Source organism: Rhincodon typus, chromosome 41 (genome assembly GCF_021869965.1).
Source record: "Rhincodon typus isolate 14 chromosome 41, sRhiTyp1.1, whole genome shotgun sequence".
In the NCBI taxonomy this organism is placed as follows: Eukaryota; Metazoa; Chordata; class Chondrichthyes; order Orectolobiformes; family Rhincodontidae; genus Rhincodon; species Rhincodon typus.
The window spans coordinates 1,107,686-1,121,690 of record NC_063372.1 but is presented as its reverse complement, the minus strand read 5'-3'; the positions used below and the strand labels follow the sequence as shown (position 1 = coordinate 1,121,690).

The following is a 14,005-nucleotide window of genomic DNA, read 5'->3' as shown; positions in this document are numbered from 1 at the left end:
GTGACCTCTCCTTTCCTGGTTCTAACCTCAGCTCATACTACCTCAGTGGACGAGTTGTCATCAAACGTCCTTTCTGCCACCGTAATACTGTCCTTGACTAACAATGCCACACCTCCCCCTCTTTTACCACCTTCCCTGATCGTACTGAAACATCTAAACCCCGGAACCTGCAACAACCATTCCTGTCCCTGCTCTATCCATGTCTCCGAAATGGCCACAACATCGAAGTCCCAGGTACCAACCCATGCTGCAAGTTCACCCACCTTATTCCGGATGCTCCTGGCATTGAAGTAGACACACTTCAAACCACCTTCCTGCCTGCCGGTACACTCCTGCGACCTTGAAACCTTATTTATGACCTCACTGCTCTCAACCTCCTGTACACTGGAGCTACAATTCAGGTTCCCACCCCCCTGTTGAATTAGTTTAAATTGTTGAATTAGTTTTTAGATTTCCTTCAATAGTTTTGTGGTCATCATTAGATCCTTAATTCCAGATTCTTTATTGAATTCAAATACCGCCATTTGCCATGGTGGGATTTGAACCCAGGTCCCCAGAACATTGGAGTCATAGAGTCATGCAGCATGGAAACAGACCCTTCGGTCCAACTTGTCCATGCCAATCAAGTTTCCCAAACTAGACTAGTCCCACTTGCCTGTGTTTGGCCCATATACCTCCAAACCTTTCCTATTTACGTACCTGTCTGAATGTCTTTTAAATGCTGTAACTGTACCTGCATCTACCACTTTCTCTAGCAGTTCATTCCACATACGAACCATGTGAAAAAACTGCCTCTCACGTCCCCTTAAAATCTTTCTCCTCTCGCTTTAAAATTATGCCCTCTGCTTTTGAACTCCCCTATCCTAGGGAAAAAGACCTTTGCTATTCACCTTATCCATGCCCCTCATGATTTTATGAACATCTATAAGGTCACCCTCAACCTCCTTCACTCCAGTGAGAAAAGTCCCAGTCTATCCAGCCTCTCTTTATAACTCAAGCCCTCCAGTCCCGGCAACATCCTTGTAAATCTTTCAGAAATCTCTCCAATTTAATAATGTCCTTCCTATAGCAGGGAAACCAGAACTGTACACAGTACTCCAAAAAAGTGGCCTCGCCAAAGTCCCAGGCAACCTCAACATGATGGCCCAACTCCTCTACTCAATGGTTTGAGCAATGAAGACAAGTGTGCTAAACGCTTTCTTAACCACCCTGTCTACCTGTGATGCAAACTTCAAAGAACTATGTACCTGAACCCCTAGCTCTCTGTTCAATAACACTACCCAGGGCTAGACCAATAACTATACAAGTCCTTACCAAAATGCAATACCTCACACTTATCCAAATTAAACTTCATCTACCACTCCTTAGCCCACTGGCCCAATTGATCAAGATCCCTTTGTAACTGAGATAACCTTCTTCACTGCCCACTACACCAACAATTTAGGAAGCATTTTTAGTAAGTTTGTGGATTACACCAACAATTTTGGTATAATCCACAAACCTTACTAAAACTGCTTCCTAAATTCTCACCCAAATTATCCATATAAATAACAAACAACAGTAGACCCAGCACTGCTCCCTGCGGAACACTGTTGGTCACAGGCTGAGTTTCTGGATTAATAGACTAGCAATAACACCACGAGGCCATTGCCTCCCCATTTCCTCTCTGCCTGCAGCTTCTTAGAGTGTGGGGTGCCTACCTCAGCAAACATACTATCCACATCGCCTTTGGTGCACCTCTGTGCCTCAGGCTGACACTCAAGTTCAAAAGCTTGGTGCTCAAGCTGTTCGAACAGGCAGCACTTCGTACAAATGTGATCATGCAGACTCACGGGAGCATCTAGGAATTCTCACATTCTGCAGATGGTATAACACAGTGGCTTGGGCTCCCGTCATATTCAGTTAAATTCAAAGAAATTTACAGATAAGACTACTAGAAAGAAAGAGATAAACTCTTACCCTGTAGAACCTATATGCAAAAAGCTTAAAAAACATTAAAAACATTATAAAAATACTATCCTCGTGACAATCTAGGCATTAAGCCATTTCTGTGCTCCTATCCTCCAGTATTCCCATCCATTGAAGTGAATAAGGGAAAATTGCTAGAAACAAAAAATTCTGGAGATCATAGCAGTTCAGGCAGCATCCATGGACAGAAAGCAAGCTAACATTTTGAGTCTAGAGATGACTCTTGATTGCTGCTGGTGATCTCAGAAATGGAACTTTTTCCCAATTCTTTCGTAAAAAAATGCAAATTTAGAAACATGTTTAGAACATTTCTCGCAAGCAATACAGTTCAGTTCACAAGAAAATGAACATTTTTGTTTAATATTACAACATTTGGGGGAAAAGTCTTCAGAAAAATCCAGATGTAGATATTCTTGAATAGTTATTATAAAATGAGTAAATCTTACTTAAGTTTTTCTGTTACAACTGGAACAAACCTCAACTCTCTTTTATACGCCTTAAATGAGGAAGTATGTATTCTGAAAAGACAAATCCTAAGGCTTTAAAATATCTTGGACATTTATAGACACTAAACCAAAAGAACTGCAGATGCTGGAAATCTGAAACAAAAATAGCATTGCTGGAAAATCTCAGCAGGTCTGGCAGCAGCAGAGAAATCTGAGTTAATGTTTCTGGAAATGTGAACTATACTTTCTCTGCATAGATGCTGTCAGACCTGCTGAGATTTTCCAGCAATTTCTGTTTTTGTGGGACATTTATAGTATAGGCTTACTAAAATTAAGCACTCTGTTTGGACGAGGGTAACATTCTTGAGTATTTTTTTCCATTGTGGGAAGGTTATTTTATTTCTACAGCCAGAAAATTAAGCGTTGATTGACTAGCTTGAATTTAACAGACAAATATTATCTGGGAATACTCCTAATCTAAATAAGAGTTAAAAGCTGTAAACTGCTTCAGAAGCTACTGCATTGTTCAACATATTTGGAAATAATATGTCAACTTATATGGTTGCTTCTTCTGTTTTTATTTTCAGCTGTGATTTCCCATTGTCTCTTTGTCACAAATCTATGTGCTCAACACCATTGCCTTGATTTACCTCCTCATTGCGTTGAGAGGTCTCCAGTATTGAATGCTAGATGTTTGAAAAGTATGCAGTCCTCACAACTGGGTCATAGCGACATTAGCAGAAACCCAGGAGTGAGTCTGTCTAGCTTCTTGGTTGCAAAGGTATAAGTCAATAAGGGCGTAGTTTAAACGAAGGTTAAATGGAAGCAGAACATTGTGGAAAGCTCATTGTGGGCTTTCCATAGTGGATGAGAAAAAAAATAGCCTACAATGTCTATTTGTCATCTGTCAAACTTCATCATCAGCACAACATGTTTGTTACATAGAAACTACAGCATTCTTTGAATACTGTTTGTTATTGGCAACACTTTCCTCCTACCTTATCAGATCAAATACTGGAGTTCAAACTTTGCAAGTACCACTACTTCTAAAAGATTAAACAGAACCCCACAACATGATGTTGCAACTGTACAGGATTAGCATTTAAAAACGGTAGCCATGAGGTACTCTCGTGGATGGTGATATTTATAATGTCTTGTTGCTAGCACATGTTCTTTTTTTGACATTCTAGTGTGCATGCAGTTTTATCAGAGAAAATAAAACTCACCCATCAGCTTATCTTTTATGAATGTTACTAATTTCTGCCCACACTTAATGTATGTTAAACTCACATCCACCGGCTTCATCTTAATCCCATGTCAAAAAGTACATTCAATAAAGTTAGTCAGGCATCAAGGGGGCTCCAAATTCTAAAGAAAGCAAAATCAAGACTGTTCAGTATCCAACATCTCTATTCAGGCAGCAGCTTGAAGGCACTGACAACAAGGGCTTCCATCCTTTTGGATGGCCAAAGGGCTATTAGGGACGCATAAATAGAAAGTGAGTGCAGCATCGAATTTATGAGCTGAATTTTCAAACCCCACCACTCAAGTTAGGATCAGATAAGGTGGAAGGGGTGCCAGCCATTGCATCTGTTTTAAGATGCTGCGCCTGGTGTGGTAATGTTAACCAGGATTAGCGAGTGGGATATGGATTCTGCTGTCCTCCTCATTGAGGCCAATTAAGTTATGCAAAGAAGTTAAGCAGTTGTTGGACTGTGAAGCCTCTCTGATTCCCGCCAGTCTGACGGAGACTCACTTAAGGGAAACATCAAGAGGCTCTTTATCCTCATGGTGTGTGGTGTGTGTGTGAGAGAGCGAGAGCGAGAGCGAGGCCTCCCAGTCGTTCTTATTGCCTATCACAGAGGTCTTAGATGACAGCACGTGGGAGAGGCTGGACCAGCCATTATCTATGGATGAGCTGACCAAGGCCCTTGAGTTCTTAGGAAAGAATAAAACTCCTGGAAGTGACAGCTTACCGGCTAAGCTGTATTCACTGTTTTCTGCTCAGATCTGCTGTCAGTGCACAGACTCATAAGTATCTCTGACCTGTTTGAACTGGCCTCGGGAGCCAAGGTAAATTGAGGCAAGAGTAAGGACATGTTCTTTGGGATCTGAGCTGACCAATCCTTTATCCCCTTCACCGTCAGGACAAATTACCTGAAGGTGGTAGGAATATGGATCGGAGGGTCCGGGCATGCGCAAAATCTTGGGAGGTGCACATCGCCAAGGTGAGGCGGAAACAGGTCTTTTGGGAGCGACGCTCCGTCTCCATAGCAGGTAGAAACCTGATCATTAGGTGACAGGCATTCCCTCTGTTATTGTACGTGGCGCAGGTCTGGCCTATTCCCCAAAACTGCGTCGTTGTAGTCACCCGAGCCATCTTACACTTCATCTGTACATCTAAGATAGATCATGTCCGCAGGAACACCATGTACAAGAATCTGGATGGGGTAGGGGGGAAACAATGTACCCAACACTGCCCTCATCCTGATGGCCATCTTTGTGTGTGGCTGCATCAAGCTGTGCAGACACCATCAATATGCAAACACCAATTATTACTACATACTGAGGTTCTACCTGTCCCCGATATTGCAAAGGATGGGAGTGGCCTTGTTGCCATGGAGCACTCCAACTAGTTGGACCATTCCGTATCACCTGCCCTTCATACAGACATTTGCAAAGAAAAACAGCTTTGACCATAAGCCCATCAGGAAGTGGTCAGCATGTAGTGTCCATGAGATCACCACATGCTGTCCTTGAACAGCTGCGGCGGCAGCGGTGGTGATGATGAGACCGTCACACATCTCCTTCTGGAATGTGCCTTTAGAAAGGAAGTCCGGAGAAAGATGCAGTGGGTTTTGTCGAGGTTCATCCCAAGCAGCTCCATGTTGCAGGACTCTGAGCTCTACGGGCTGTTCCCTGGGACACACAGAGACAAACATCGACTGTGCTTGGAGGACCATCAACTTGATGAAAGGTCCAGGACTACATGCTGAGGGACGCACTGAAGCTGCCACCAAGGAGCAGTGGGGAAAGATCACTGTCTGAGGTCTTCCTGCTGAAGGTAAATAGGGGTTCATTCAGTTATCAGACCCTCCTGGTGCCTCAACTTTAATAAATATAGTCTGACTCAAGAAAAAGATGCCTTTGGTTTTTCTGGATAGAGTCAAACTCCAATGTCTGTTTGTTTCCATGATATTCTGCTGTAAAAAACTAAACTGCTTTTGTGACTATGTGCATGTATACATATATACATTTTAGGAGTATATTTTGAAATTTAAAAAAAAACTGTAATGAGGTCAGCCAGATGGATTTTGAAGAATATGAGTTCCCTGATTGGACCAGATTGACAGCCCCAATCAGGGAACCCTGGCTGACAAATAAGAACAGGGATGTCAGACATCCTGTTCACTCAGAGCTGGCTCTGAGGGAGCTGGATCAGTGTCAAGCACTTGCCACGTGTACATAATGGGTGACTTGGTAACGGGATAATGACCTCTGTGAAGTTATTTCAGTAGTTAAAGGGAGAAGGTGGAATTCTGAAGGAAGTGCATGGGTTTAAGGAGGTGTCCGTTGCAGATCTGCTGAGGGGAGTTGGGTACAGATTGGGGAACCAGTCATGGCTGCTCCAGGGTATTACCTTGGCCCCAGAAGGGCCAGTGTGGCTAAAGGGTTTGCTGCCAGAGAAGGAGGGACTGGATGCTCAGTGCTCAGGTATAAAACAGGGTCATCAGAACCAGCACAGCAGAGGCAGAAGAGCTAGGGGCAAGGTTGCCAAATCACAGGGTGACTACCTGCACAAAAAGAAGTATGCAGCTGACTGGCAGATTTTGGGCCCAGTGACAATGAGAAATAACACCCTCCACGGAGAAAGCAGAATCCTGAGTAGCAGGAAAGTATGAGGAAAGATAGGGGCTAGCTGGGGATAACTGGATCCAAGTACACAGGAGACTGAGACTCTCCAAACAGATGGTTACAGACAGCTATGGCTTAATTGCTGAAGACCTCACACCATGCCATGTCTTGCCAGTGCCCATCAAATGTGCTGTGGTTTTGGACTTCTTCACTTCTAGCCCCTTTTAAGAATCAGCTGTGGACTTTAGTGGCATCTTGCAAGTAGCTGCACGCCACGTTATCTTGAAAGTCACTGATGGCCTCTTTGTCAAAGTGGAACAGTCCCTTTATTTCTCAATGTGGCCTTGCAGGGATAGAGGGTTGTGGGTTTCACCACTGTTCTTGGATTCCATCATCGATTGTGCCTTGATGGCCATGTTGACGCAATTAAAATCTACTCTCTCGATGTTCAGCTAATCTGCAACCATACAAGGGTTATTTCCATGTGTGAGGTTAGTTTCCTGTCAGCTGCTGTGACTCCTCCATTCTCTGCCAGCCCAGCCTGCCTTAGATCTTTACTCCAATCCTTGATATTGTTCGAAAAGCCATTGAACATTTGAAGCGGTGGTTCTGGTATCCAGACCTATTGGCTGGCGCTACCAAAAACCATCTTGACACATATAATCTGGCAGACCGCCTATGGATTCCAGACCCTTCCATTTGGGCAGCCTATGCCATGCAGGGGCCCTTCTGGCAGCAAGGACTGAATTGAATTGAATTAGCTTTATTGTCACATGTACTCAAATCAGTACAGTGAAAAGTTTACAAGTTGCCACTTACAGCGCCATCTTAGGTACAAAGGTACTTAGGTACACAGAACTACCCTGTGGGAAGAAACACCCTTCACTCTCCTCACTGACGTCCTTCTGCCCCCCCACTCACTGCCTGTCTGACTGGCCCCAGAGAATTGCCCCAAATCACCTCTCCTCTGGGGCCTTTAGTGATAGTTCTAGTCTGGAGACAACTGCTGACAGTGCGGTAGCCATCACTCCCAGTGGCACTGAACAACTGCTGGCCCTCAGATTGGCAGGCAGCTCTTGAAAGAAGGACTTTCGCCTTCTGGGAACCCTGAGTGCAGGCAGCCGATCACCTAGTTCCATTAATTTTGTTGGAGTTCCTGAAAATGGCCATAGCAGGGATGGCACTGGCTAACCTGTAAGGGGACAGGGCCACCACGGCCATTACAATTTGGCTCTTTGCGTCACTTCACTTTATTGCCCATGCAGAAAATTCTGTATGGAAATTCATTTTGGGTACATTGCTTGTTCATTGAAAGATTACAAAAAAAATCAGTGATGACAATATGGAAAATAGTTTATCACAGAATTCGAAGGTTAATTAAAATATTCATTTAAAGAATTCTGGTGTAATTGAATAATCAGCCAGTGAATCAATCTTAAGCACGTATCCTCATCCGTACATTAGCTCCGGTTCAAAGTTATTTTGGAGGAGGCAATGAGCTCAGGATCCAGTTGATTCTGCATCAGAGGGATGTAGCCTTTTCCCTGAACACATCCAACAATAATACCGAGACACAGGGTGATTCTCATTGTCTGTGGCACTCTTTATGTTCACCAAAATTCTTAGAACAGATTACATCAAGGAAGATCAGCTCATCAAATACCATTCCTGCCTGGTTTAGTCATCACTGGACTCTTAAAGTTTGCTTCACCAAGACAGCCTTACCAGCAAGGCTTGCAAATTTGATAACACTCAACTACAGCCGAATAAAAGAGTTTCACAATTATCAGGTCAACTTGAAAAGATTTTGATTTTTTAAGATATGATATCATAGAATCCCTACAGTGTGGAAACAGGCCCTTCAGCCCAACTAGTCCACACTGACCCTCAGAGCATCCCACACAGACCCATCCCCCTATAACCCACCCAATCTACACATCCCTGAACACTACAGGCAATTTAGCATGGCCAATCCACCTGGCCTGTGGGATGAAAGCAGAACACCTGGAGGAAACCCAAACAGACACAGGGAGAACGTGCAAACTCCACACAGGACAGTCAAGGGTGGAATCGAACCTGGGTTCCTGGCGCTGTGAGGCAGCAGTGCTAACCACTGAGCCACTGTGTCACTCCATTATAGCTATATAATGCCCATATTATAGCTATGTTTGTCTCTTGGCCAGCACATCTGTGTATAACTCTCTCCAGCTCAATCTACCATTCATGTAGACATCAAGGGTGCAATTTACTCCTTCCTGGAGGTGGTGAGAAATAGGCAAGTATCTTGTCAGGGCCAACTCACCCAATCATTTCCCCTTGTCACCACCTCAGCAATTAAGTTCTGGATGAGCTGTTTCAAAGATTCATACAGGACGGAAACAGTCCCTTCGGTCCAGCCAGTCTATGCTGACCATAATCCAAAACTAAACTAATCCCACCTGCCTGCGCTTGGCCCATATCCCTCCAAACATTTCTTATTCATGTGCTTATCTAAATGTCTGTTAAACATTGTAACTGTACCTGCATCCACCACTTAATGAAGTACATTCCACACACGAGACACTTGCTGTGTAAAAAAAAAATTGCCCCCATGTCTTTTTTAAATCTTTCTCCTCTCCTTAAAAATATGTCTTATGGGTGACATTCTTGACCTGCCACCAATTAAGGTCCTTAATTGTTTAATTAATGATCACTTAAGGGCCTCAATTCACCACCTCCCTGGCAGACAATCAAGCAGACAGGTTGCCCTGATTTTCCAGTCAGGAAACTAACTACCTTCACCTGTTGACACTCAATGACCTAATTGGTGTTTGATACAACAAGTTATCTTGGCAGTAGGAGTGGTGTGCTTCTCACTACCGAACATGCCTACCCCTGACTTTGAACAATCATGGGAAATTACACCATAGATTTTAGATCTTTTAATATGCACGCAATTATTCAAAATTGTATCTATCAAGAACAACCTGAACTGGGTATTTTTCATTCATAAATCCAGTTTCATTCAAAATTGCTCCTGTGTCCCGAGTGCAATGACTTACATTCTTTCATCATGCCAATATCCTGGCATCGCTTGAGTCTACATGCTTGACAATGTCTTCTGTTATCCTTTGTAATTGAACAGTTGCCATTAAAAGGACAGGTAAAATTGGCCTTTTTCTTCATGCTTCTCCTGGTGAGGGTAGAAATAAGAAAGAAATCAGTGACTAAAATTATAAATATATAATTAAAAAGGACAGGTACAGACCACACTAAATTTCCTTCTTTAAAGATTGTGACATCAATTTTAGAAAAAAATGAAAGTAAAGGTACCAGGCAATCAGGAAGCACCAACAACTAAACAAGGCTGCCTGCCATGCAATGTGCAGATGGAAGCAAATAACAATTCTCCACGGAGTTCCAGATTTCAGCTGAGGCATCAAGTGGAGACAGGCAAAACATATTAGGAAAAACAGAAGCATCCAGCACCCTCTGGTGGCCTGTATGTGAGTGAGTCCAATTGAACTGCAATGCCACTAGTTGCTCAAAAATTGATGGGAAGGAATTGTATTTATTTAATATCTCATGACATCTCAAAGTTCTTTACAATGACGCTGTTACTGCTGGGAGTGTAGACTGCAATAACTAAAAACTCCTGCTCAACATATCAAACAGACAAATGAAACTGATGCTTCATTTCAACAAACTAATATGAGGTGAATTATCAACTCACTGTTGCTTAATATCATCCCTGTGACTAATTTCTCTAGTTTCACACAGAATTAAGCCTATGTGCTAAAATGGCACCTTCCCATGTAATCACAGAAGGTTTAACGCCTGCCCATTTACCTCCTCCCTCTTCACCATCCAAGGCCCCAAACATACCTTCCAGGTGAAGCAGCGATTTACCTGTACTTCATTCAATACTGTATTGACTGTTTACAGTGTGGTCTCTTCTAAGCTGGGGAAACAAAATGCAGGCTGGGCGACCACACTGCAGTGCACCTACGTTCTGTCTGCAAAAATGACCCTGGAGCTTCCAGTTACCCACCACTTCAACATACCATTGTGTTCCCCCTCCAATACTTCTGTTGCAGGCCTGCTGCAGTGTTCCAGCGAGCCTCAGCGCAAGCTTGAAGGACAACATCTCATTTTCCGCTTAGGGACCCTGTAGCTTCTAGGACTTGACATTGAGTTCAATAACTTTAGACATTTTAACATTCTTCTGTAGTGATTGAAACAAGGTTAGCCAGGTGAAATATGAGTTCCCTGATTGGGGCTGTCAATCTGGTCCAATCAGGGAACCCTGGCTGACTGATATAAACAGGAATGTCAGTCAGGACCTTGTAGGAATGTACCAAAATGGGGGAGGGCAAATTACATGAGTATCAGGCAGGATGTACAGAGTGTTAATTGGAAGGAGCTGTTATCGGGCAAGTCCACATTTGATATGTGGGAGCTGTTTAAAGTCCTACTGATCAGAGTTCAGGGCTGGCATGTTCCAGTAAGGAGGAAGGACAAGGATGGCAAGGTAAGGGGCCCCTGGATAATGAGGGAGGTTGTGAATTTAGTCAAAAGGAAGAAAGAAGCATATGTAAGGTTCAGGAGGCTAAAAATTGGACAGGGACTGTGAGGAATATAAAAAAAGCAGGGAAGATCTCAAGCAGAGAATTAGGAGAGCAAGAAGGGGCCATAAAATGACCTTGGCAACTAGGGTTAAAGGGAATCCCAAGGCATTCTATATATACATTAAAAACAAGGGAATAACTAAGGAGAAGGTAGGACCACTCAAGGATAATGGAGGGAACTTGTGTTTGGAGGCAGAGGATCTGGGCGAGATCCTAAATGAGTACTTTGTGTTGGTATTCACTCAGAAGGATATGAGGGATAATGTGGAGTATGCTAATATGCTAGGGCATTTTGAGGTCAAGAAAGAAGTGGAGTTGGGTCTCTTGAAGAGCATTAAGGTGGATACATCCCCAGGGCCCGATAGTATCTACCCCGGGTTATTGAGAGAGGCAAGAGAGGAGATTGCTGGGGCCTTGACCAAGATCTTTGTATCCTTGCTCGCCACTGAAGAGGTGGATGTGAGTAGCTAATGTTGTTCCTCTGTTCAAGAAGGGAAATAGGGTTAATCCAGGAAACTATAGACCAGTGAGTCTCACATCGGTGGTTGGGAAGCAATTGGAGAGAATTCTCAGGGATAGGATTTACGTGCATCTGGAAGAGCATGGCCTAATTAGGGACAGTCAGCATGGCTTTGTGCAGGGCAGGCCATGTCTTACTAACTTGATTGAATTTTTCGAGGCGGTAACAAAGGTGATCAATGATGGTAGAGCAGGGGATGTTGTCTACATGAATTTTAGTAAGGCTTTCGACAAGGTCCCTCATGGTAGGTTCATCCAGAAGACTAAGATGCATGGGATCCACGCTGACTTGGCCGTATGGATTTAGAATCGGCTTGGCCATAGAAGGCAGAGGGTGGTGGTGGAAGGGTGTTTTTCCAGCTGGAAGTCCTTGACTAGTAGTCACGTACTGAGATCCGTGCTGGGACCTCTGGTCTTTGTGCTATATATCCAAATGACTTGGATGAAAATGTAGATGGGTGCGTTAGTAAGTTTGCAGACAATACAAAGATCAGTGGAGTTGTGGATACTGTAGATGGTTGTCAAAAGATACAGCGTGATATAGCTCAGCTGCAGACATGGGCAGAGAAATAACAGATAGAGTTTCATCCGGTTGAGTGTGAGGTACTGCACTTTGGGAGATCAAATGTTAAGGACAAGTATATGGTTAACGGCAGGACCCTGAACAGCATTAATGTACAGAGGGATCTTGGGTTCAAGTTCATAGATCACTGAAAGTGGCCACACAAGCAGATAGGGTGTTAGAAGGTGTATGGCATGCTTGCCTTTATTGGTTGGTGAACTGAGTACAAGAGTCAGGATGTCATGTTGCAGATTTGAGTATTATGTTCAATTCTGGTTGCCACATTACAGGGAGGAGTGGAGGCTTTGGAGAAGGTGCAGAAGAGGTTTACCAGGATGCTGCCTGGATTAGAGGGTATGAGCCAAAAGGACAGGATAGAAAAACTAGGATTGTTTTCTCTGGAGCTGCGGAGGCTGAGAGAAGACTTGATAGAAGTCTATAAAATTATGAGATGCATAGATAGGGTTGACGGACAGAATCTTTTTCCCAGAGTCGAAACGTCCAAAGCTAGGGGACATGCATTTAAGGTGAGAGGGGGAAAGTTCAAAGGAAGGGCGAGTTTTTACACAGAGAGTGAAAGGAGTCTGGTACACACTGCCAGGGGTGGCGGTGGAGGCAGATATGATAAGGGCATTTAAGGGACTTTTAGATAAGCACATGAATATGCAAGGAACAGAGGGATATGGATCAAGGGCAGGCAGAAGTTTAATTTCTCAACCTGTTCAGCACAAAATCGTGGACCAAAGGACCGATTCCTGTGCTGTTACAGTTCTATATTCAGTGTACCTCAGGGTTAAATGCCATCCATCTGACCAACCTATTTATATCTTCCTGTAACCTACAACCATCTTCTTCGCTATTAACCACTCTACCAATCTTGGTGTCATGTGCAAATTTGCTTAACATTCCCCCCACATTTTCATCCACACCATTTATGTATATAATGAACAATAAGGGTCCTAGTACTGATCTTTGTGGTACACTGGCCTCCAGTCACTCAAACTGCCTTCTACCACTACCCTTTGTGTCCTATTACTAAGCCAGTTTCTGATCCATCTCGCCAGGTTTCCCTTAATTCCATGTGCTTTAACCTTCCCAATCAGTCTCCCATGTGGAACCTTATCAAAAGCTTTGCTAAAATCCAAATAAACTACATCAACTAAAATCCCTCATCTACACATTTGATCACATTTTCAAAAAATTCTAACAAATTTGTTAGACATGATCTCCCTCTGACAAAGACATGCTGACTTTCCCTAATTAACCCATGCCTTTCTAAGTGGGTATTAATTCACTCCTTCAGAATTTTCTCCAATAGTTTCCCCACCACTGACGTGAGACTCACGGGTCTGTAATTTCCTGGTTCACCTTTACACCTCATTGAAAAGTGGAATCACATTAGCTGTCCTCCAGTCCTCTGGCACTTCCCCTGGGGCCAGAGAGGAATTAAAAATGTGTCAGAGCCCCTACAATTTCCTGCTTCACCTCCCACAGCAGCCTGGGATGCAATTCATCTGGGCCAGGAGGTTTGTCTGTTTTTAAGGCCGACAAAGCCTCCAATACCTCTCTATTTACTACATCAAACTGTGCAACTTCCTCACTGTCCCTTTTCCTGAATTCCATTCCTATGTTCGCCTTTTCCAGAGTGAAGACTGAGAGAAGTATTCATTCGTTCCAATATCCTGCAGCTTCACACACAGATTGCTCCCTTGGTCCCTAACGAGCCCTACCCTTTCCCTTGTTAACCGCTTCCTTTCGATGTATTTATAAAATATCTTAGGATTCTACCTAATATTGTTTGCAAGTCCTTTCTCATGTCTCCTTTTTGCTCTTCTAATTGCTTTCGTAAGTTCCTTCCGTCACTTCCTGTATTCCTCTAGGGCCGCAGCTGAATTACGCCTTTTGGACTCGCTAAAAGCCCTCTTCTATGTCTAGCTGGAGACTGGTAATGGTACCAGTGGCAGGGCAAACCGCTTACCCATCTTTCCAACAAAAAAAAAATTGTGTGGGTCTATAACAGGGAGAAGCTCCTAACAAACAAGGACAAT

At 43.6% G+C, this 14,005-nt stretch overlaps 1 protein-coding gene across 1 annotated transcript in view; it reads left to right on the top strand.

Annotated features, from left to right (window-relative positions):
- Positions 1–4,608: 4,608 nt before the first annotated feature.
- LOC109924707 (integrin alpha-5-like) overlaps positions 4,609–14,005 on the top strand; it is a 37,710-nt gene continuing 28,313 nt past the window's right edge. Inside the window, exon 1 of the mRNA XM_048618826.1 lies at positions 4,609–4,642. Coding sequence (XP_048474783.1) covers positions 4,609–4,642 — 34 coding nt within the window. The remainder of the gene's footprint in view (positions 4,643–14,005) is intronic.